The sequence below is a fragment of the Sebastes umbrosus genome, chromosome 11, assembly GCF_015220745.1.
Source record: "Sebastes umbrosus isolate fSebUmb1 chromosome 11, fSebUmb1.pri, whole genome shotgun sequence".
In the NCBI taxonomy this organism is placed as follows: Eukaryota; Metazoa; Chordata; class Actinopteri; order Perciformes; family Sebastidae; genus Sebastes; species Sebastes umbrosus.
Genome location: NC_051279.1, coordinates 16588587 through 16613979, shown reverse-complemented (window position 1 = coordinate 16613979; position 25393 = coordinate 16588587). Strand labels below are relative to the sequence as shown.

The 25393-nt window shown below is 38.0% G+C and overlaps 2 protein-coding genes across 3 annotated transcripts; both read right to left on the bottom strand.

Moving 5' to 3' along the window:
* Window positions 1-273: 273 nt before the first annotated feature.
* nbn (nibrin) lies at window positions 274-18768 on the bottom strand. Of its 2 annotated transcripts, XM_037785196.1 has the most exons (18): window positions 18603-18730; window positions 17577-17615; window positions 16532-16653; window positions 14166-14293; window positions 13000-13159; window positions 12807-12910; window positions 12594-12711; window positions 10989-11179; window positions 10759-10859; window positions 10510-10642; window positions 10193-10401; window positions 8413-8587; window positions 7094-7670; window positions 6851-6940; window positions 5698-5838; window positions 4518-4631; window positions 4385-4434; window positions 274-2451 (listed from the first exon to the last, which is right to left on the bottom strand). In XM_037785196.1, the coding sequence occupies exons 2-18, from the start codon at window positions 17602-17604 to the stop codon at window positions 2418-2420; spliced, it is 2475 nt and encodes an 824-aa protein (XP_037641124.1). In that variant the 5' UTR covers window positions 17605-17615; window positions 18603-18730; the 3' UTR covers window positions 274-2417. The 2 variants fall into 2 exon arrangements, with proteins under 2 accessions (XP_037641124.1, XP_037641123.1); XM_037785195.1 differs by lacking the exon at window positions 17577-17615 and having other exon boundaries at window positions 18603-18768.
* Window positions 18769-19655: 887 nt separating this feature from the next.
* On the bottom strand, window positions 19656-21166 carry si:ch1073-70f20.1 (prostate-associated microseminoprotein). The gene is made up of 4 exons (XM_037784110.1): window positions 21044-21166; window positions 20843-20956; window positions 20126-20234; window positions 19656-20027 (listed from the first exon to the last, which is right to left on the bottom strand). The coding sequence occupies exons 2-4, from the start codon at window positions 20952-20954 to the stop codon at window positions 19853-19855; spliced, it is 396 nt and encodes a 131-aa protein (XP_037640038.1). The 5' UTR covers window positions 20955-20956; window positions 21044-21166; the 3' UTR covers window positions 19656-19852.
* Window positions 21167-25393: the final 4227 nt, after the last annotated feature.

Sequence of the window (25393 nt, the reverse complement as noted above, 5' to 3'; positions counted from 1 at the left end):
GCAAAACCGTGGTACAGCCAGCCGCCGTCTGACATCCTGTGCTCCTAAACTAGGCGAGGCGAAGGTCCTGAAAGATACCACCACGTTACCACTGTTATGTGCTCGGCAGCTCACATTACCGCAGTCTTGGAAAGTGAGGAGTGAGCGGAGGGGTACTCAGTTGGTTGCAATCTGCAACCACACCACTAGATGCCACTAAATCCTACACACTGTACCTTTAACAAATTGCCAATTACATCATGACTAGAATATAGTGGAAAAGGAATTAGATTCTTGTTTTCACAATACATTTATCTAAACGCAACAATTACAACACTTAGTGCACATTTTCTTGTCATTTCAGCCAGTCGACGCCGGCTCATCTGAATCTAACCAATATATACACATAGAGAGAACAGGCTTTTTAAAAAGAGAAAACAGAAAAGCACAATTGCAGAATACCCATTTTTAAAATCATCCCATCTAAATCATTTATTTTTATATTTTTTCCAAACCAAATCTTAGCATCCCCTTTGTATTTTTATAATAACATTATGCCATTTTTTTGCATATTGTGGCTATCCCTGAGAAGGCTAACATCTAAAAACTATTCAATCTACCTGTGTGCATGACTGGGCAATATGTCAATTACTTATTGTCTGTCACTGTAGTAATATCATGTTTCTCTTAATATTGTGAAACATGGCACACAACTTTGTTTACTTAACAATACATAGAATTTGCCAAGTCAGACTTCTCCCATAACTATTTCTGAGATACACCAACGCAGGCGATTTCCCAAATCACATGATCAATGAGAAGGAGGACTTGTAGGGCTAATTATTTTTTTCCTTTTTCCCATATTGCCCAAATATACATGTGTCTATATATAAAAATCTTCTTCCATTTTTTAAATACAGCTTCACAGCAAACAGACAATATTGTTTTAAGTGTCAAATAACAGTTTAGACAGGTTGTGAGCACGGATAGTAGCAATTTATTCTTCATTTCCTTTTTTCCTTTCAGTCATTTTAACTCGGTCTGCAAGAGTGTGATGCCATATGCATATTTTTTTTTTGCGTGCCGCTCACGCACAGCTCATGGTTTGTTTATTGTGATGTGACACTTTGATCCTCTGCCCCCTTTAATACAATATAGTAGTCAGAGTCAGTGTTGGGGGTAATGCATTACTAAAATAACACTTTACTGTAGTCACATTAAGTTTTCCACTAACAAACTTAGTAGTTTAACACATTACTGTTTAAGTTTTGGTAATCATATAACAGCTAGCTAGTGAAAATGTTACTTGTGTTAAATATTGAATTTCAGCTGAATTATTCCTTGATGCTTTTTTCACTGATTTCTGAATATTGTTTTGATATGAGTATTAAATATATGCATGCGGGCATGAACCATTGCCTAGCAGCAGCTGCTGTGAGCAGAAGACAAAAGTGCTATAAGGACAGACGTGGGAAGATTCAAGGACTGCAGAGACTGGGAGATAACTCTTATTATTGTTTTGAATTTACTTAAAGGATGGATAAAAATATGATCTGAGGTTGGACACAACTGTCCACCGCTTCCAACTCCAAGAGCAATCTGCTGGTTTATTGTGTGTCCATCCATATACTTTACATTTAAGTACAGATTTGTATGAATTTTAAAAAGCAACTTGCAAGTACAAAGTAGAAAATTTGCTTTAATCACAAAGTAATAATACAAAATAATCCCATTGAAATTTAGAAAAAAGTGTTTAAAGGCCAGTCTCCTTCTTCCTTTTGTCACTCTGCTGCCCATTTTATTACTGCATGATTCATGCTGAACGCTGAGTCCACTCTCAACTCACACGTGGCACTTTGCCTTCAGTATGAATTGACAGGTTCAACTATCTGGCCCGACGACGACGACGACTTATCTGAACAGTTTCAGATCTGTTAAGTGCCTGTAGGCTCATCGGAGATCGTTTCAGAAACGGCAACTTCCCTCTTAAGTTTTCAGTTCAGCTAAAACCAGGGAACACATTTGGTCTTAACTTCAAAACGATGGAATAGCTGCTTTCAGCATGTGGAGTTTTAACACACTCTTGTAAAACTGAAGAGTTTTTAATGTTTTGTATGGCGCATTTTTTTATTATTGACGAATAAAACTTTGAGAAAAATCTCTGAACATGAGACTGTTTTGTTACATTGCTCACTGTCAGTGGCTTAATTAGTGACATTTATGGATGGAATGAACAGGAAGAACAGCAACACAAAACAATAATAAACATATTTGGTGATTTTAGCTGTTATGAAGCAGCTACATTTGAAATACAGATATCAGGAGTTATCTATGAAATTATTTCTGGAATCCTTTTTATGCGGTGTTGATGGGAGTTTGACATACTTCCTGTGCCTTTGAAATGAATTCCCTCTGGATGATGATAACATGAAGGCATTTCATCTTCTCCTGGTTAGTTTGGTGGGGTTGTACCTAAAGACACACACACACACAGAAACGATTTTATCTCACAGGTCTGTCCATGTCAGGATGGGCTTTTAACATTCCTCATGGATCATTCCTCAATGTCCTTAGAGGCATTTTGAACAAACAAATAAAAACAGCCCAAATTAAGTGCTGTAAAACGAGGACAGTGTTTGAACAGCTTAAAGCAAACAGGCTTCCTATAAACCACGTCTGGAAACTTCGTTTAGACCTACCAAAAAAAAAAAAATACCGGATTGTTTTCTTAGCAGCAGAGTCTGTTCCCCGGATACGCATGACTGACTGAGCATGAATCAGTGATCAAACAGCTCAGCCTTGACACACACACACACACACACACACACACACACACACACACACACACACACACACACACACACACACACACACACACACAAAATCAATCTCAGACTGTCTCCTTTCTGCTTAGTCAAAGAAAACACGGCAGCGACAGCAGCAGAGACGGCTTACATCACCTCTGTTACCCTGGCAACCGCTGTGACGAAAGAATTACTAAGCTCTGATTGGTTAAACTGAAGCTACAGTGGCCCCGTATCCATAATTCTCAGTTAATTATATAATGTCTGCACCTGATTGTAATGACCGAGGCTGTACAGACAGAATCGTTACTTAAGAGGGTTTTTATAACCCTGACTAGTATTTATACAAAGTAAGAGACCAAGCAAGTCTAATGCAAAGGACAAACTTAGGGTTTGACCCAAATGTCAGTGTCCAAGAGAAACAAACCAGTTAGTTAACAGGGGAAAGTGTTGTAGCTCTTTCTATCCTCCCATGAGGTCTAAATCAGAAAGGGTGCTGCCGACAAAGAGACAAAAGGGGGAAACATTTACACCGGTCTGGCCAAACAATAAACACAAAAAGAGGGACAAAGTAACATTCAATGCATTATACTAAAGAACCGGGATAACATTAACATTAACATTAACTGTAGATACTTTCTCAGTTTAAACCACAGTATTGTTTCATTTGAATATGATTTTAGACAGAACTTATAACAAATAACACGCACGCTATGACCTCAGTAAACAATTTGAATATACGTATATTATTTTTTACTTTATTTAGGATCCCCATTAGTTATTACCACAGTAACAAGGCAAAAGTGAGCATGGCTCACATATCCCCGCTCACCGCTTGACCCCTACTAAAGTAGGGCCAAAGGTTTTGCCCTTTTTGAACTAATAGAATTAATGGGCATTAACTAATTAACTAATGAGCACCCTGGACTTCTAACCCCCAAAAGGCACAACTAGACCACACTGTCAACCATCACACCAAATTTGAAGTTCCTAAGTTAAATAGTTTCTGAGTTCTGATCCGGAAACGAAAGTGTAACGGACGGACGAACGGACGGACACGCGGAGCGCTATATACCCCCGACTACGTTGTCGCGGGGGTATAACAACTATTCTTCCTGGGGTCCAGACAAAAAGACAGGATAATACATTCAAACATCACATTCTTGACAATCCAAAATATCAACAAAACCGAAATAAACAAACCAAAAGACACAGTAAATAGATCTCTCACATTCATAATGTCACCTCAACAGTACATGATTCAGTCAAATAATAGATATTGTCGTGGTCATTTGTCGTAAAAATCAAACTCAAATCAAAGGGGCCACTGATGCACCATGGGTATGTGGATTACGCAGGCAAAAGTGTCCATTGTCCATGCAAAATGTATCTGGTTTTATAACTGCCTACCTTCCTACAGTATATAACCACAGATGCCCACAGTTTTTACTCAATTCATGAACAAAAGAAAACAAAATACTAATTACGCAAAAAATGAGATATACTAAACAAGAAAATAGTTAAACTAAACAAATATCTATCAAAAGAAAACACTAGCGGGTAACGTTATACAGTACAGAAAATGAAATCTAGTTTCTCACCTAAAGAGGTCATCTCCAGCACTCTCGTCCCGTCTGCTCTGACGCGCCTCCTGAAACAAACACAGGCTCAAATCATGAATGCAAGGCTCGGACAGATCACAGACAGATAAGAGAGACAGGGTGACGACAATACCTCAGCTGCATCTTTCAGCCATTCATCCAGATCAGTGTTTTTGCCCCTGTTGTGAACCAGTAGATCAGATCCTCCGATGACGTGGGGTGAGCCTTCTGCACCTGGCACGCAGATCTATCACAAGCACACCAGCACATTTATATGAAAAAAGAAAATGATTCTGTACATGAGGAGAATGTTTTCATCGGAGCATACATGATCATTTCTAAAAAATTTGAAAAGTGTCTCGCAAATAATGGACATTTTATGAAGAATAAAAGGAATGACTCACTGATGTGCTTGGAAGGGAAAAGAGGTCATTTTAAAAGGAAAAAAAAGCCCTCGTCCACGGGTATTGATATTGTATAAAAATCCAATTCTAGACATTTTTTATTTCATCCAGTTGAAATAGGATTTTTTTTACACCCTACTCATGAATGAGGGCAATTTTTTTCCTTTTTAAAACAGATGGAAGTTTAATTGTTGTCACTCAAAAGGTGAGCTGTACACTCACCGGCCACTTTATTAGGCACACCTATTCAATTGCTTGTTAACACAAATAGCTAATCAGCCAATCACATGGCAGTAACTCAATGCATTTAGGCATCTAGAGGTGGTGAAGACGACTTGCTGAAGTTCAAACCGAGCATCAGAATGGGGAAGAAAGGGGATTTAAGTGACTTTGAAGGTGGCATGGTTGTTGGTGCCAGACGGGCTGGTCTGAGTATTTAAAAAACTGCTGATCTACTGGGATTTTCACGCACAACCATCTCTAAGGTTTACAGAGAATGGTCCGAAAAAGAGAAAATATCCAGTGAGCGGCAGTTGTGTGGACGGAAATGCCTTGTTGATGTCAGAGGTCAGAGGAGAATGGGCAGAGTGGTTCGAGATGATAGAAAGGCAACAGTAACTCAAATAACCACTCGTTACAACCAAGTTATGCAGAATACCATCTCTGAACGCACAACACGTCCAACCTTGAAGCAGATGGGCTACAGCTGCAGAAGACCACCCAGTACTTGCACCGGCCACTTTATTAGGTACACCTTGTACCTAATAAAGCGTTCTCTACATGCTTGGAAAGGGAGGGGTGAGCGAAGGGGTATTCAGTCTGTTGCAATCTGCAACCTCACCACTACATCCTACACACTGCTCCTGTGTACTGTGTGTTTCTGTTGTGTAAGTTGCATCGTAGTCTGACCTTGCGGAAACGTTTGAAGTTCTTTGGATTGCCGTTGCTCTGCATCTTCTGTGGTTTGGTTTTGGGAGTTGCGGTCACAGTGAGAGATCTAAACTCCACTAACACCAGCTTATTAGGAAGGTCTTCATCATTCTTTGACTCCTGCAAAACAGCACATTAATGAGTAAACTTTTGTCTGATGGACAGTTACTATTCTTTCTAGCGTAGATTAATGTTGTGGAATATAAAAGAAAACACAACTAAAGTGATTTATACAACAATATAGTGTTGTCACGATACTGGAATTTATAACTTTGATACAATATATATTATAATATATATTTTGATATTCAATAACATTTTCGATACCACGGGGGAAAATTGACACAACATTGAGGGCATGAGATTTTAGATTGTTATTAAAAGATAAATAGCAGTGTGTGTGTGTGTGTGTGTGTGTGTGTCAACTCGCTGTCAGAGAGAGAGAGAGAGAGCAGAATATGCAGCTGGAACCTGTGTATCGATTACAGCGAAAAATTAGTTTTGAAACCATTTCAAATATTCAGTATCGCTATTCGAACACTACAAAAATAACACAGAGTTCAGGCAGTTCAGACAGTATCTCCTGTGAATCCTGAATGGTTCTCGATGTCATGTAGCTGACCAACACTGGATTCATGAGGCCAATACCAATATGAATATTTCACAGTTTGGAAACTCATATCAATGATGATATAGTTTTGTTTTTTTTACCATGAATGCATAACATAAGTAAGCATTTTGGATCTTTGAATTTGGTTATAGAAAACACTGCATATGGGAGATTTTAAGTGTCAACACAGCACAATAAATACATTGTCTAGCCACTTTTAGTTCTTGGATGCCAGCAAACACTGAAATTTGAGTTGATGCTCTGAGATTGAACTCACATGAAGCTGGAGCCACATCAAAAAAATGTTTGATGTACCATTTAACAAACACTGTTGGCTTGCAGCCAGAGGAAATACTGCATTTATTGACTCTGATGTGTCAAATACTTCCTAACCTGTCCCAATCTTTAGAACAAATAAATACATCTAGAAAATAAAACATCTAGGTACAGCTAGAACATGTGGCGTATTCAAAAGGAGGAGAGAGAAAACTGTAACAGTAAGAGCTTTTTCACAGAACTTACTTGGACCTCCTGTTTGACTGTAACCGGTTTCAGAGAGGGCTTAATCTCTTCTTCAGGCTGGGAGAGATCTACTTTGAGTAGTTCTACATCCTGCAGGAATAAAAAAAGGGTGACAAATGTTTAGTAAAAGTGAAACATAATTGACTATAAAACTGAGAAGTGAAGCGTTTATGTGTGCTGAGTTTTAATTTCTTTTCTCTAAATTACTGGATGAACAAAAGAACACTGACAGTAAATCCTCACCTCAATGAAAGACGCCTCGTCATCGTCAAAAGGCTGTATGTCTGAACTTGTACTGGCAGATGACACTTGTGGAGGTTTGCTGGACTCATGATTAGTTGTCTGGTAATCTGAAGGATGAACCTGCTCTGTCTTGATGGAGACAATACGCTGGTCAGTTTGGTTCTTTCCACTCTCTTCTAGGTGGACCCGCTTCCTCTTGTTTGAAGATGACGCCTCCACAGTATTTAAACCTCGTTTCTGTTCGGTTGAACTTCGCATTACTAGCTGTGCTTGCTGGCCTTGACTATGTGAGGGTTGCTCATCAAAGTCCATATCCTCAGACATAAGAGACTCCAATTCATCCATCGATATCTCCGCTTCCATCTCCTTCCTCTTTCTACTCTGTGGCTCCTCCTGGACATTGTGGGAGACCCTGTCTGACTGAGCTTCTGACTGTCCTGAGAAAAGATCAGCTGCTGACCCCAGTGTTGCTGCAGGGACTGTGCCTGAACGTGAGGATGTTTCTTTAGACGTGGCTGATTCCAGTGCAGGCCGTTTTGGCTCTGACGTGACGGCGAAGAGCTCGTCCTCCAAAGGCCTTGATGATAGGATGAAATAAAGAGAAGGGTAAAAATAGAATTTCAGCTTATATTATTGCCAGTCAAAGGTATGTGTTAATTGCCATTGGGTAAAGCAGTTGTATAGTTAGTGCACTACTTTAATAACATGAAAAAAAACCCACAGATAAAGTCCTCTAACCCGCTTTAAAAGGTACGGTTGGTAAAGATTTCAGAAACACTTTGTTATATTAGTTGAAATTCTCATTACATCCCGAAAATGATCAATAAATCAAATGGTCCGATAAAAAAAAGAAATAAATTAGTATCTGTGGATGTTGCAGGACTGTAATAAACTCGTCCAATCATTTCATTCAGCCTGAATGTAACGACTGGATGGGCTGTCTGCCTTTGCACATGCTGCCCATGCACTCATTGCGCGTGACCGGAGTCTTCCACAAGCTGCTAGCTGGACAGCTGTGAGTAATAACAATAGCCATGTTTGTTGTTCGCGTTCATTATATGTTTATGTTCAAAATGATAATTGTGGGGGAGTGGCTTTAGAGGGAGGCCCAAAGCGACAGACTATGAGTGTTGATGACTAGGCGACTTTCTCTCTAGATTTAGGGACATTTGGAGCTAGTAAGCAGCTAATGCTGCTTCATTGGAGAAGAGTTGGCAACACTGAGTTGGGTTTTTCGGTTGGATCATTTTTAGAAATCTAGCAAACTCTTTCTAGTTTCTCAAGATCGCCCACCCTGCCTTGAAAGAGCAGATGTTTACCTTTTCTTGTTGACTGTTTGAAAGAAATTGGTCAGAGTTGATTGTTTCTGAGGGGAAGATTGTGCAGATGTTTTCTGTTTCTGAGGAGATTGCTTCTGGAAGAATGCCTTCGTGCCACCACTGGTCCTGGGAAGGGATGGCTGGGACCACATGTCACTACTGCCTGCACCTGAAACTGCAAAAAACACTGATTGAATGGTTACAGTGTTACAGGCATTTAGCTGATATACCTGTTATGAGTGCATTCAAGTGATCGTTTGCTCACTTGCTGAGAGGTAGATGCAGTGCACTAGCTTAGCTTAGCATAAAGACTAGAAACAGGGGGAAACAGCACTCCTAACTAAGGCTCACTAATTAACATGAAATATCTCTCAAGTTACTGAAAAAGCATATTTCACACAATGTCCAACTATTCATTTAACTAGGCCACCCGTAAATATATTTAAATCACAATCAAATCTGACAAATAGAGCCAAATACATTGTAGGGATGCACCAATCCAATACACCGGATCGGTATTGACACAAATACTCTGACCTCATTTAAAGAATCGTTACAGGACGGACGTGATTGATCCATATTACACACTTTTTCCTAATCAATACTGTTATATAACTCTTAACAGCACAACAAGCAATTTATTTAAAATTTATTAGAGCCAAATTATATTGTTGAAGAATGAAAAAGGAGCTCTAAACTGTGTCTGTGAACTACTTATGAACAATTACAATTAAGAAGAAATGATGTGTAGATACAGTAAAGCTCCATGTTATGTCACAAAGAAAAATCAAATCAGTTTCACACAGTTGTGCTGCCCCCTCAGTCACTTAGTCGACTAATCGGTCATTTTGGTCTAGTTGACTGAAGCTGAAAACACACTACTGCCGCAGCGCAGCAGCACGTCATACGACGCGGGTCAAGTGCCGCCCCTAGCACCAATAGGAAGCGTTGAATTGGAGCGCATCTGGAGTATTTTTACACTTTGTTATTACTACTTTTACTGAAGTAAAAGATCTGAATAACTGCGTTAGCTTTAAATCAAGTGTGGACACCCACAACTTAAACTTGATTTCTCACCTAAAGGGCCAACCTCCAGAATATATCTTTTCTGCCATTGTGGGTCGCATAACTCGGGATATTTCTCGACCTCAACAACTACTCTCTCCTCATCCATTCATCAACACACAAGAGACAGCGACAGCAAGAGGTGAGTGAGGAGATCAAAAGTCGAGCTACCACGGGAGCAGAGAAGAAGAGCTGCTGTGGGAGCTGGGATGTAGCAAGCAGGGAGCAAGTGCAAAAAAATGTGTTTTTTCAGAGGCGGCGAGGCTGGAAACAGGACAGTGGCGTGAAGTGTCGCGGGGCGGGACTTCAACGAGCGCCTAGCCGGTGTAGGGGTGTACATAGAAAATAATAGGGGCAGCTGTTTTGACGCACGCCGGTGTATTTTGAAATTAAGATTTCTATAGTCGATTAGGCGTTTTTATGCTTTTTCATGCTGAATGACTTATTTCCAGGAAACTAATGAGCATATCTCTGGTAAACAGAAGATCTAAAGTGGTGCTTTTGTGTGATTCTTTGTGGAGAAACTCAGTTTTACAGATCTGTCGATTAAATCAACTAAGTCGACAAAATAATATGAGTGTTGGTCGACTTAGAATTTCTTTGGACGAGGTTTCTAGGTCCTACTTTTCTGTATGTCTCAGACTTTAGGAAGCAGAATTGGTATCAAGAAAGAAAAAGACAGATTAGGGCATCCCTATTTCCTTCATGCAGCTACCTGCCGGTTTGGACTCAGGCTTTTTCCTCTGTGAGTCCGTGTTCTCTACAGTGTTGAACGATGAGCTCATTGTATCAGCCACGATGCACTGTGTGGTCGTCTTCTGAGCTACAGGTTTGGATCCACGGAGCTGACTGCTGTTCTGGTTTTGCTTCTTCTCAGGAGTCTCCCCTACCGCCGTCACTCCTGTACCTTCACATAGCGCTGTCCTGATAAATAAGTACATTTACACACATCAGACAGGCTTCCTAAGACAAACAGAAGAATGGACAACTTTCACACATAACGGACGCATGTCTGTGAGTGCCTGTCGGTACCCTTGTGATGGCTCTGTGTTAGCTGCATAAGCTGTGATGTTCTGAGATGCTGCAGGTAACATAGTCTCATCCACCGCCGTGCTCTGTGACAGCGAAGCACTCGGGATTCTGGGAGACACTTTTGGTGCCGCCTCTAAAATGTAAACAAAGACAGAAACAAATCAAAGAAAAATGATAACGCAAGAGAAAAATTACATAAAAATAAGAGACTGAAGAACAGCAATAAACGCTTTCTCTCAGGTCACCCACCTGAGTCTGGTGTCGGACAGGATGGATTGCAGTACTTGTCACATGAAGCGTAGATGGCAGCCAAACCGATTTCAGACTCTGTGATGACTCTGAGGCCTTTTCTGTCGGCGGAAAAAGGGACAAATGGCAGAGAGAGTTTTAAAGTGTTCACAAATCATCGCTTTGACAAAGAAATTGCCAAAACACACTCTCAAGTGCTTTTCAACAGAAAAAAAGGAGTTTGTGCAAACCTTTGAACAATGTTCTTCACAGAGTTTGCCCACACTGTGGCAGAGGGAGGAAGCAGAGTTTGGGAGCTGCCTGCCGTAACATCGACCACACAGCTCTGTGGAGACTCAAGCAGGTCTCGGGGCAGAGAGTCCTCCTCCAGCAGCTGGCTCCTGCCACCTCCAAAACTCACTGCTACACTCAGGCGCTTGAGCTGCAAACAACATAGAAGAGCAGGAATTCCAAGATTGTTTATCTGTACAGCAGATCACGGAGACGGGAGTGACTTTGTGTCTACTGACAATAAAGTTCTTATATTTCCCCTCCTGTTGGTCTGATTGAAGGCTCAAACCTTTGAGCGACTCATGAATATTTTAGTTATTGTAAAAGCATTTGTTCTAGAGGATACCATATAATGTTGTTGTACTCATGTACTCGCAACTTCAAGCTTGGAAAAACATTCACTCATAATGTGATAACAGTCAACTACGATTTATATACTTAAAACAGGGATGCAAACACATTACGGCTAGCAGAGCTTGCTCTCCTGGAGATACTACTAATACTAATAATAATTATAATAATAAAAATATATATATTTTAATGGTATAGCACCTTTCATAAAACACATTACAGCTAGCAGAGTTTGCTCTCCTGGAGATAACACTACTTATAATAATAATAATAATAATATTAATATAATAAACTTCTTTGTATAGCAACTTTCATACAAGAAATGCAGCACAAAGTGCATTACAATAAAGGAAAGTAGACAGAGTGAACATAAACACAGGGATAGATTGATATAATTAATGTAAAACAAAATGGGAAAAAACACACTTAATACAATAAGATAAAAATAAGATAAAAATAAGATGCAATAGAATGCATAGCATAAGGGAAATAAAACCCACTGAATAATAATAATAATAATAATAATAATAACCTTAAAATAGCATATTTGCGGCATACATATATAAAATGACATCAATAAACACTGCAGCAGCATCAAATGGTCTCTATTATTTTCCATTCCGTTCTTATTTTTTCTAAATCAGTGGTGTGGATTTTAATTTTTAATACGAAAACTCAAAGTATTTAGTCTCGAGCGCACTCTCTACCAGTCGGCACAGAGGTCTTAGTTTTAAAAAGGCAAAGATTTGTGTGCTTTCCCATATTAAATAGATAATTGTTCACCTGCTGATGACACAATGTAAAAATATTCCAATAAAGCTTTGGGCTCTGGTAAATTGAAATGGACAAACGATGAGGTAGATACATTTAAAATCGGATGAAAGTCACATTAATTCTACATTTTATAAACTAAACAATTAATCTAGATAATATCTAATCTATTGTGAAAATAATCATTAGTTGCAGCTCTCCACTGGAGCAGTGAGTCTCCCAGAGGATCTCTGGGCTGCCGACTCCTTGGCAACCGATAAACAAGGCGCTGACGGGATCATGTGACCTTCCATCATTTCTGAAGCTAATGGCAGAACAACAGGCCGAGTGATGGGCAGTTATACACCCTATAACATGTGCTTATTGCTATAACTCTCATGTGTTTGTTATCCTTGACTGAGGAGGATAACTGTAGGTCATTACAAAGAAAGAAGTAGACATACTTGTTTGGTACTGAGGAATATGAAGGTCTTTTCGGTGAAAAGCTGTTTGCGAACTGGAATCACTCCAAGGTTAACATCCTCTTCACTCAAGCTGGGCTCATCGATCTCAGGGATGAAACTAAAAAACAATGAACAGATAGAAAGATAATGCTGTGTGATGTTCAGTTCATCCTTATTGTGAATTACTACACATAAGGTTGGATTGGATTGTACCTCTCAGCTTTAGGCGGGGGTAATTTTTGCTGAGCGGCTTTGCTGAGCTCTGAGAAGAACTCCGGCTTCACGATGGGACGACAGCACAGCAGAGCAGAGATAGTCTAATTAGGGAAAACAGGAAGAACACATCTTCAGGGACAAACACATCACTTTTAACCACCTAATGAGAACACATGAGTCTGGTCCTGACCTTGATGGTGACTTTAGCGGTGGGCATGGCCAGGTGAGTGCAGTCCTGAGTCCAGGAGTTGACCAGCTTTCCACCCAAAGCCAACAGGGCCTGAGAGAGCGACGCCTTGCCATCAGTGTCCAAACATGACGAACACACCACTGGCTTCTGATGCTCCACACTGAGATGAAGACGATGAATGCAACAAGGAATTCAATTCATTCAAATTCAAATAGATATCACCATGAAACTTCCCCAGTTGATTACTTACATTAAGGCAATTCTTTTTTGTATTACAAGTTTTCTGAAATGTTATGTTTGAATATGCAAATGAGGCCTTATCCTATTAAATATGGGCTAATTTTCATACATTTCCAGAACAGAAATCTGAACATTGGATAAAGCAAGTTTAAAATTCTTATTTCATTTTGTTGACATATTAGAGTAAGAGGTTTTTAAAGAGGAAATTTGGGATATCTCTTTGTATCACTCCATGAATCAGAAAATATTGTCAACAGCCATAAAAAAAAAAACAGTTTTCGCCATGTTTTTTTGGAATAAAATGTGATATAAATCAGGCTATGAATGACATATGAACAAACCCCTCTGTAAAAACCTTCAGAATATAGATAGGAATGAAACTGTAAAGTGTGGTGTGTGTCAGTGCTACTGGAGTGGAGATTTCTGCCTGAGAGTCTGAGAGAAACCTCATTTTGAGAAAACGACCTATAAAGATATGGATTGTAAAATCCTGTGCATTTTGAAGACACTACAGGTGAATAGGGTAAAAAGTTAACTAATAGATATCATCATGAAACTTCCCTAGTTGGTTACTTACATTAAGACAATTATTTTTTTGTATTACAAATTTTCTAAAATGTTCATTTTATATATGCAAATGAGGTGTTATCTAATGCTAACTTTGGGTTAATTTAGGAGAAATCTACAGACACATATAGACAAAGTTTAGTAAAATAGAAACCTAACTGTGTATTCTGGATGTTTTCTTTCTTACTAGTCTGAAAGAAGACATGTTAAAGCAAAATAGCCCAAAATCTCAAAATTGACCAGTACATGAAAAACTATATTTTTGCTTGAGGTGTCTCACATTAAAAGTAAAAGATGATGCCAGACTTAGTGATCATGATATAAAACATAATTAACCAGGTTTTGTTTCATTTACTTACCTGAATTTGCTGTGAAAAACCCCAAATGTAACATTGTCTCCTGAATTCAGATTCACTGATGTGTTTTCTGTCAAGCGCTGGCTGTTGACGAATGAACCGTACTTGGAGGTGTCTTTTACAGTCAGGGTCTAGGAATAAAATTCATTAGAGAAACTCATGAAATTGTCCATCAGTCAAACAAACCATCCCACATCTTTCTGTTCAATTATTCATGTCTAAATGAGAAACCCATCCTTTCAAATAAGCCTAAGATAGAAATGTATCCGAGGCTTGGAAAATAAATTAAATCTTAAGTGTAAGAACAAATGGAGAGGACCACAGCCTCGTCTACATGCTAAACAGGTGACGTCCAGAACTAAAAATAAAACACATGAACTTCTGATTCTTTTGAGTATTAACAGATAGAGAATTACTTTTTAGACACTCTTATGGAACAGAAGGATTATGAATTGATGACTCAAAATGCACCAAGAAATCAGAAAGAAATAAAATCAAGAAGATTCTGATGAATATGGATGAAAAGAAAAATCTATGTTAGAAGGGTTGGTTTTAATATGCAATGCATTAACAATGACAACAACATTAATAATCCCCATTAGACACAGAAAAAGGTACAAGCTGTAAAATAACATATTTTCTTCAACCAACATATTGTACATTTTACGATTGTGTTTGTAACCGTATATTATATGTTTTGCAGTTGATGTGCATTGTGGTAGTGCAGAGACAATTATTAGCTAGAGGTGCCCAATTTAAGTCCCCGGAGAACAACCTGTACAGTATCAGCATTTATCTATTTCCTTTTTATATATATATATCAACCTATCAGTGTTGTTCTAATTACACTCCTGTATGTTTTATTTCGTATGTTATTACTCAGCTGAGGCAGCATGGTTAGTAATTAACAAAGTGGGTGAGAGATGAAGTCTATTTAATGTTTTAGTCCTCATTATATGATATTTAAAGGGCTACACTTTTTAGTAAAATGTCCTTTCTTTTCTGATGATCATCTGGTGGATGATTATTAAAAAAAAGTCTGTAATGTTCACCACTACAACTGCATGTTTGGTCCCTTACAAGTAATAATAATAATGATAAAGTTTATTTATACAGCACTTATCAAAACTCACATTACAAAGTGCTTTACAACAAACACATAAATCACAACAATAATCACAATCCATAAATGAAAAAGGGGGATAAACTTAAAACAATGAATGACGACACCGCACCCTATTCTTAAAGTCAAGAACAACGTACAGTGTAAATCTATATATTACAACTGGGTTGGGTATTTGTATGTGCATGACACAATTAATAACATATTTAACTAACTACTGGAGATATCAAATCTCTGAGCAGTCCGTTTTATAAAATAGGTGGTGTAACACTTGAAAGTCACAACAATTTAGTGCTTTATTTCAGTTTCAGTCACGCTGGACTGGTGCAATAACACCACCTTCTGTGCAGAAAGTGGCATTACACAGGCAACCTTTTTCCAAATGAAATCATATTACTCATATACTTCGTACACTAGAAGGGTTGGGTGATATGGTCAAATCAATGTCTTGATAATCCTGCAAAATATGAACACTAATATGAGACTATCTACTATACGAACTGTGTGCACTGTAACTAAATGAGGTGAATATTTGATTCTCAAAAGATGGAGTATCATTTAAACCTTTAATCTTTCTGTCTCTGGAACTACAGAGGAAAGTAAAGACATTAACAGATCAAGCAAATGGCTTTACTTGAAAAGGTTTACCAACTTGTGAACAGTGTCATAGCTCTTGTCAATCTGATTTAGTTGTCTTTTTAATATTGTTGTACTGTTGAGAATAAACTTGGGTGCAGAACTCAGTACTGGGTGCTCTCAGTTGTAAATAGTAAACTCCAGGTGAATGTAAGCTGCTCTTGAAGTCAAATTTGTAAACTGTAGAAAAAGGGCAGCCCCTAGGCTTACTTCAGGCACACTCACACCGAGCCAAGGACGTAGTTAAAATGCCTTTATTATTTTTCTATTAGGAGTAGGACTCCTCTTTCCAGCCACGCCCTGAGGACGACCAGGTGTGGGTCGAAACAGGTCGGCGTTCTCCTGTTGTACTTTTTAAAATTTGATATGCCCTAAATTAATAAAGGCATTTTAACTACTGTACATCTTCGGCTCTGTGTGAGTGTACCTGTCAAGGGGCTTCCCTTTTTCTCTCTTTGTATCTTGATATAAATCCCAGCTACAGAGACATGCATGCCCTAATATGGAAGATATTGTACATATCAGTGATTGTTTAAGCACAGCAGATTCTGTTGGACACATTCAGTTCATAAATAATCAATATATACTGTACAACAACTCTTTCTCTCACCTGGTCAGTGGCAGTGAGATGAGCGTGAGCCCTGCTGATGGACTGGTCGTTGGGTAGGATGATGTCACAGTTCTTGCGCCCCACCACGTACTCTTTACTGGAGAGGAGATAGTGGGTCTCACCTGTGAGTGACAGGAGGCAAGTTATGGACCTTCTAATGTAAAAACCACACACAGACAACCCTAACTGTGGTGCTCATCTATTTACACGTTGATAAGAATATTAAATTAAGTGTTCTTTAGTGGGACAATCCTCTTTCCATAAATCTGTTTCACTATGCACTAGAGCAGGCAAATATTGACATAAAAATGCAATGCCACCTTAATGACCAGGAAAAGACAACATATTACATTGCACAGTAGATTACACCACTGTAGCAGAGACCTATATTACCACATTGTGCGAATACTGAGCAGGCTGACTTGAAGTAGGACAAAGATTTATGCATATGCTCTTTTGAAGAACAAGAAGCATAATGTAAAGCAAAATGTCTAATTCTAAGATCAGTGGTGCTGCAACTAACTATTATTTTCAATATCAATTCATCTGCCAATTACAATGATTTGTGAGTCCAAGGTGACGTCTTCAAATGTCTTGTTTTGACCAATCATCAGTCCAAAACCCAACAATATTCAGTTTACAATTGAAGAAGACTAGGGAAACCACCAAATCCTCACACTGGAATCAGATAGTTTTGATATTTTTCTTACAAAATGACTCAAAGCAATTAATCAGTCACTGATTAATTTTCTGTAGGCATCTAAAATATGTTTCTTGTGGGTTATTACTAAGTAAACATTAAATCACTGACTGTGATATTATCCAATGGAGCTAATATGTCCTGCACAGCATGCGTCAATGTCTAGGATCCATTTCATACATGTTATGTAACTGAATATGTATGTATTATAATGTTCTGGGATTATTCATTATTTCATGGGATATTTAGGGATTTATACATTATTATTACATACTTATATATAAAAATATATAAATATATATTTTTTAAATGAAGCATTTGAATAGTGATTTGGAGGTTGAATACCATGGCAATGGTCGAAGCTTCGAAGCATTCAGGTCAGCCCTAGACAGAGCACACAGTTACCTGAGATCAAGAGAGGTTTCTGCAATATTTTCTCTTTCTGATTTACATTTTTATATTCAGGAATAATTTGCAGTGTGATATAAATATAGTAAAAACAAAAACTACTAAAGATCCATAAGGAACAATGGAAGGATGAGATTTGGGAATTAGCCAAAGCCCAGAAAGTATATGTTCAATTTACTACATAGAACCTTATATACAATGTAGGTTGCCAGAAGGTAGGCTAGTGTGTTGCATGTATGAGCTCCTTAATGAGAGGATTTTTATCTTGGGAATATTTATAGAAAATGCATGGCAACTTAGACAGAGAACACTATATCCAACATAATAAGACTTTATTGTTGTACTGTTTACTCCACTACATTTAACTGATAACTTTTGCAGAACCAGATTAATAATACTAATCAACAAATACATTATAATTTACTATTTTTAGTTAAGATAAGACTTTATTGATCCCCCTGGTGGAATTCACAAGCTTCTATGGATGCATCAGTAATTGTAATCCAACAATAATGTGTTGCATGTATGAGCTCTTTAATGAGAGGACTTTTATATTTTAGGAATATTTATAGAAAATGCATGGCAACTTAGACAGAGAACACTATATCTAAAATAATAAGACTTTATTGTTATGGAAATGTTCTTTTTGAACACATTTGGTGCAGGACTCTCAAATAAACAAATCAATCTGAGCCCAATTTGTGAACAATCCAGCACCCAGTGGTGTTTATGCAACATTAAGATGCACAACTCACACACAACTTCCAACAGTTACATTGACTACATGACAACTGCAGTATAATCACATGACTAACATCTTCCTCAGCCTGCTACACCCAAAAACCAGTTAAGAGCAGTTCACTTTCTACCTTTAGTTGTTGTTGTTATCATAACTGAGCTAACTTTAACCAGCTAACTGTGATAAACTAACATTTAAATGTAATAAACGACAGTCAGAGTTACCTCCAGGCTCCAGGGCTGTCAGTATCCACATGTTTCTGCTGCTTGTTGCCTTTTCATGTACTCAAATCACCAGTAAATCAGAGGTAAAGCAACATTTCAGTTCATCTACAGACATTCGTCAACAAGGTGGACACTCCAGAGCGCGCCACCGTGTGACGTATAAATCCTGCGCCATTGCTTTCTTTTCAAAATAAAAGTCGTAACCCCTCATTCATAAAGGGTCAGTGAATTTATTTCAAAATAAAATTATTCTATGTCATTCAAGAAATAGTGCACATTCCTGAATAAAAATGAATGTTAATAGGCTTGGTCATGATGTTCCTAACCCTCACTGGTGCTCTACAAGAGACAAAGTGGTGGAAAGTACATTTACTCAAGTGCTGTATATATATACCTAAGTGTATATATTATATATATTATATATATTTATTTTCTTGTATAACAGCAGAGGGCTGATGGGGGGTCTGGGTGGAAGATGGTGAGCAAGCTGTCTGTATCTGTGTATTTGCAGTGTTTGTTATGTAATGCTGTTTTTTCTGTATGTGTTTTTGTATTTGTGTCTATAGGCCCCCCTCGAAAATGAGATGCTACATCTCAAAGGGCTATCCTATCCTTTCAATAAATTCATGTACTGTACAATTAGAGGTACTCTTACTTTACTTGAGTATTTCCAGTTTCCGTTACTCTATACTTCTACTCCACTACAATTCAGAGGCAAATATTGTACTTTTTACTCCACTACATTTAACTGATAACTTTTGCAGAATCAGATTAATAATACTAATCATACAAATACATTATAATTTACTATTTTTGGTTAAGATAAGACTTTAATGATGTTTGGAATCACACAATATATAGGCCTATTCTGTTTTGAGGTGACTTCCCTATTCTGTATGACAGTGCTCAATTGTAGAGCAAGCAAGTAATACAACAATTAAATAAATGTTGTAGATTGGTCAACAAATAACACATTTGATAAAACCAGAAATAAGACATACATTTTTATTTAATCTTAAAACATTAACCAGAAACAACCCAGACATTCAGACATCAACAACACATTTTAAAATCTGAAAATATACATATAAACAGAGTTAACAGATAAATCCTATCGTAGTTATTTGCAGATTTTGTTAAAAAATTCAGTACAGTTTTGTCACTCACAAACCTTATGATAAAATAAAACCCATGGTCTTTATCTATTGAATCCAAAATAAACATCACCAATTTTTCATTAATTGCTGAACTCAAAATAAAGGATCATTGTCAGATTTCCACGGCAGGCCTGCAGCTGGTCTGAGACGGCCTCGTCCCCAGAGGCAGGGTAGTTTGTGATTGACTCTCATCACTGCAACACTCGTACAAGAGCCAGGTTTACGGATGATCTCACACCAGTCTGGATAGTCCACAGGTTGAGCTCCACTATAGGGGAGATCAGGAGATCAGAGTTAGAGTATATACTGTATATATGCTACATCTGAATCTTTTTGGGGGTGATGGTGAATTTAAAACAAACTCACTGGTCACAGCATCCTACTCCAAAAGGCTCCATGCAGACACACTGATAACAGTCTCTGGTTATCCAGCTCTCTCCTATCCCGTACACCTGTCCCATGTGTTCACAGCTCTCTTCAAATGAAAAATATCAGTTATTGTGACAAATACAGCAGTGGATTTACTTGGGTAAAAGTAGAAATACTATGTAAAAATGTATTCAATACAAGTAAAAGTCATGCATCAAAAAATGTACTTAAGTAGAAGTACATACAGTACCAATTAATATTATCAGAAAATTTACTTAAAGTAGCATTGCATTATAAGGAATTGTCTTTTTCATAGTGTTATATATAATTATGCATATTATATTATAGTTTTATTATCATTACTGATGCATTAAGCAGCATTTAAATGCTGCAGCAGGTCTGTGTAGAACTGATATCGACTACTTTATCTACTGCTGGGTTGTTTATTATATTAATATGCATCATATTGGATTAGCTGATCATATGTTTTGGATGGAAAAATCTGAATTTACAAAGTAATAGAAAGTATAACTGTCCAATATATGTGGTAGAAAGTACAATGATTCCCTCTGAAATATAGTGAAGAAGTATGAAGAAGCATAAAAGTAAAATACAAGTACTTCGAGATAATTTATTACTTCCTACCTGGACACATGTACACATATAAGTCTATGGGAAACATCATGTCCACACATTTACATTCACATACTGCACCTTTAGTGTTGAAGAAGCACTCGCCGCTGTTATACACAGAGAAACATGGTGGCACACTGGAGCTCAGGAACAACAGTAAAGCCAGAAGCACTCCTCCGGCTGTGTTTGCCATTTCTGAAAAGAAGCAGCTCATATGTAACATAAAAAATACATCAAAAACATAATAACCACACGAGAGAAATGTCAGATTGTTAGTCTTACCTATTTAAAAGTTTCCACTATGTAATATGAAAACCTTCCCTTTCTTCTCTTCCTGTTTGTCTTGCTTTCATTCACCCTCTCGTTGTTTTCCTATTCTCTCTATTCCCCGTTCGGTTCTCTGCGTCTGCTCTTCTTGAACTGATGCTCTCTCTCTCTCCCTGCGGGCACAGATATTTATACACGTCTTTATCTCTACTTTCTTCATTGCTATTTGTCCACCGCCCCCCCACTCATTAAGAACCGTCTATCTGCACGCACACATACAGTACGCAGACACACAAACACAAACACAAACGCATACAAGCATTATTATTACAATGTTCGTCATTCCCTCTTGTGCTGCTTCACTGAAATTGCCCTAGAGTATACAGTGTGCACTCTTTCAGATAACATTTGTCTCAGGGGTTGCCATTTGACCCTATCAGTAGATCGCACTGGTGACACCATCCATAGGATGAGCAGCTGGTGGCCTATTGTCCTACACATAGTGTGACCCCTTGACCTCAACATCTAGACACGCATGTATACGTATTTTATTGGGACATCCAATGAAAATAATGCTTAAAAAACTCATTGGAAAAAGGTTATTTGTCTTTCTCATTAAAATCTAATATAATTATATTATATTCATTAATAATTGTCTTTATTTTACAACCTACTAATGATCAAATTCATTGATGCACATCAGTTGCTTCCGTTTCATATCATGCTGTTCATTAAGCATGTGGTTTACAGGATTCACTGAACTTTAGTATAATTTTGTTTTATTAAAAGTCTCTTTTACATAGCATGTCTTTGCGTCATTATGTTTTTTTATGATATTTAAGGGCTTCTTGGTTAAATTTGAGGTTATTTTTGTGTTGGAGGTTTCAGTGTCTCTGTGCTGGAAGTTGTTTGAATAATCCATCCTGAGCTCTCTGATAACACACACACACACACACACACACACACACACACACACACACACACAGATTTATTTGTTACTTTTAGGAGGTCTCACTGCCTAGAGGCTTACTCTAGCCTTAACCTATCTGCAGTGACACCAAACTAAGGACATCATTTTAGTCTGAAATTAGACAACCGTCCCCCAACAGGAGCCACGTGTTTAAAATCAAACCGGAAATTTGTCCTCAAAAGATCAGATGAGTGAGACACACACATACGGGGTTATACGCTCAACCCAGACGCCCTCTGGTGCTGCAAACGCATCCTCCTGACTTCTTCCCTCTCTGTGCTGTTCTGATGTATTCATGTTTTTGTCTATCCAGTTTCCCAATTGTTGTCAGATTCGTATTGGTTTCAAGAATAGTATTTCTCGAGACAATCCCTCAATGGCCTGGTATTCACGTTACAAGGTAGCTCTGTGAATATGTCATTTTTCATAAAGTGTACTTATTCAGTGACTCGTTTGATTAAAAAGCATGTCATTTCTCACATCAGTGCCACTGATTTTCCAGCCAGTGCTCCCACAGGCTTGTGCACGTTAGGATGTAACTAATTACGCTTGCTTAGAAAATCAGACTATTACCTAATAAAAGTACTCATTGTTTGGGAGGGAGGTTGTTTCAATAGCCAAAGTCCAAAAGCATGTTCACTCTGTGTAAAATCAGTTAATTAAGGTATAAAAATTGTATCTGAAGCATATAGCTCGCTATGTCTGATGCAATAGAACGTGAATCAGAGATGTGGAGACAGGAATGAATCACTGCAGACGATGTTATCATGCCATCGGGTTTTATTTATATCCCGCATGCAGGGTCTGAAATTAACTTTTTTCACTATATGTATTTCTTTTTTCTGCCATTAAAATTTTATCTGACATTTTTGAAATGTATGCGCTAAATGGGGGAATAACATTTTAGATCAGATATCATTCAGTATTTGATATAATATACACAAAAAACATTATTTGCACGGTAAATCACAGTGTTCGAATTACACCGTAGCTTCTGGGGAGCCCTATTTTTCGGGGGTGGGAGGGTACTGTACACAGTACTGTACTGTACTGTACTTTGTTATTGTCATCTATAGTGGTTATTTGCATAAAAACACAATTCAAATGATTAGGAAATAAATGATTGTACTTTTATTTTAATATTTGCTTTGATTAAAAAAAAACTCGGCATTAGTAGTTTTAATGATGTATAAGCCGCTTAGAGCTAGTGTTAGGAAGCTAAACAGGTCGTATTCCTCTTGCTAATTTATATTTTATATTTTATTTATATATATATTTTATATTTACGAGATTACATTTGAACACATCATGATAAAGTTAAAGTTTACCGTCGCCCAATATTTTTACATTTTACATTTTTACTGAACAGAGCTTGAACGCTCTGCAATGCAACTCAATGGCACCTCCTTTAACGTTATTTAACCAAGCAGAACAGTGCTGCTCACCGGCTGCTAACAGGTAACGTTACTAACACTCATCCTGTTGATTTCAACACGGGTTTGTTGTTCACAGTGTTGCATTATCAGGGAAAAAATAGGGTGCGTCCCTCCAGGTTTAGTTTTAGTAGCGCCATGCTTTTGAGCACTTTTCTTTTTCGTTCTGGTCCCAAACAAACTGAAACATGATACAGCATGCATATGTGACATTGTGCATGTGTAACTGTTGGAAAGCATCGATTGAGAGGAATAGATAATGACAAAGGCATGAGATGGAATCTCACTAGGAACCGGTTCTCAACAGAATCAGTTTTTATGCTCCCATCCCTAGTCTGCCTAAGGTGCGGTTGGCCTGACGATTTTATCCGCCACTATGCACAATTTACCCGCATTTGGCGTATGGCGGGTGCTAATTCAGACCTTGCCTGCATGGATAAAATACCAGATGATAGCAAAAAAATGTCCTTGTACATTCCTACTGAAAAAGAAGCAAAAGAAAAAGGCTCATCGAGAGCAGTTAGGGGATAAAAATGGTAGAGTTGTTATCAATAAGAGACTTTAGACTGTAGAGAGAATAAGACAAGAGTGAAAGGACTGGTTCTCTCTGCTCAAGTGAGACAAAAGGCTGTTATCAGGTTTGTCTTTGTTCTGATCTGATGTCACAAACCCGTATGGTGCCAATAAAACCACCTGTTTGCTCACGGAGCAGGATGTATACTTGCACGCTTAGATCCAATTTCTCAGCTGTCATTCTTGTTAAAAAGATTGTTGTACATGTGGGTGTGGGTGTTTGAGAGACAATGAAAAAGAGAGTAAACAGTGAAACTTGATATTCAGGAACATGTTTGTTCACTTTTTTATTCAGAACATAAAGAGCGTCAATAAATCATTGTTAAAGTTTTTTGCATTTATTTAAAGCACCACAGCACTAATAATGTATGTTCACACTTTCTTCACAGAGACTAATGCAATTAAACTGAAGGAATACAAGTGAACATTATAATCATATTCTATGATATTTAGCAATAGATAATAAGACACAGAATGCAAAGTTTACCATCCGAAACCATTTACCCGAACATCTAACTTCATGGATCTTTTTTTCAGATGTACAACACGGATCAGAAGTCAATGCCAGACTCTGTAGGAATATGTCTGATATTTAGTTGACACAATGAAGCACAAGAACAACCGAATATCAAACATATCACACAGCTTCTAGCCAGTCAGAACCTCAGCAGCAGACTGGAAAAAGCCTGTAGACAAGAGATACAATGCAATTAGAATAAATAAGGGAGTGACACAGAAAAATACTGGAAACATCATACAGTCAGTCAGTTTGTTTCAGGCTGAATACAGGCCACAGATGACACCATGTAGAATACAATAAGTCTAATATAATGAACCTGCAGAACCAGTCTAACACAAGAGGGATATGATGGAGGCCTTGAGGGAGTGAGTCACAAACAGGAATCAGAAATCCTGGCTTTTAGGAACACCTATGAGTGTCTTTTGGCTTCAGGAAAGATGATTGGAAACAAAGGAGCAAGAAAAGGAGAGGCAAACTTCAACATCACACACAAATACAGACGGGAGAATACTTACCGATTCCCTCTAACCATACACAGCGTCCTCGTGGGCCTTTCGTAAAAAATGTGGTTCAACAAGCGGTTCAAGTAAAAAATGTGGTTACTTTGAGCGTAAAAAAAAGAGAGAAGACTAACTGTTAAATGTGTGTGAGCTATGATCTCTGTGAGTTATTCCTCAGTGGGACGGCATTTATATATACAACCCTGTGAGTTTGGGGGGGACCACCTACACTCATGTAATTAGAGGTATATTGATCAGCTACTGTGGCCTGCAGCCTTTCCTCCCCACATTAGTCGGATCAATAGATGTGATGTTCATCTTACTGTGAGCTCTCACACACACAGACACACACACATACACATGGCCACC

Bases quoted from the DNA above. Each gene is read 5' to 3' on its own strand.
- nbn (XM_037785195.1), bottom strand. From the start codon at position 18,633: ATGTGGATACTGACAGCCCTGGAGCCTGGAG. The intron at 16,654-18,602 runs GTAACTCTGACT...TGTCACTCACAG, and splicing joins GACAGCCCTGGAGCCTGGAG to GTGAGACCCACTATCTCCTC. The intron at 5,839-6,850 runs GTAAGTTCTGTG...GCTGTTTTGCAG, and splicing joins CAGTCAAACAGGAGGTCCAA to GAGTCAAAGAATGATGAAGA.
- si:ch1073-70f20.1 (XM_037784110.1), bottom strand. From the start codon at position 20,954: ATGGCAAACACAGCCGGAGGAGTGCTTCTGGCTTTACTGTTGTTCCTG. The intron at 20,235-20,842 runs GTGCAGTATGTG...TTTCATTTGAAG, and splicing joins GTGCTTCTTCAACACTAAAG to AGAGCTGTGAACACATGGGA. The intron at 20,028-20,125 runs GTGAGTTTGTTT...TCTCCCCTATAG, and splicing joins GGAGTAGGATGCTGTGACCA to TGGAGCTCAACCTGTGGACT.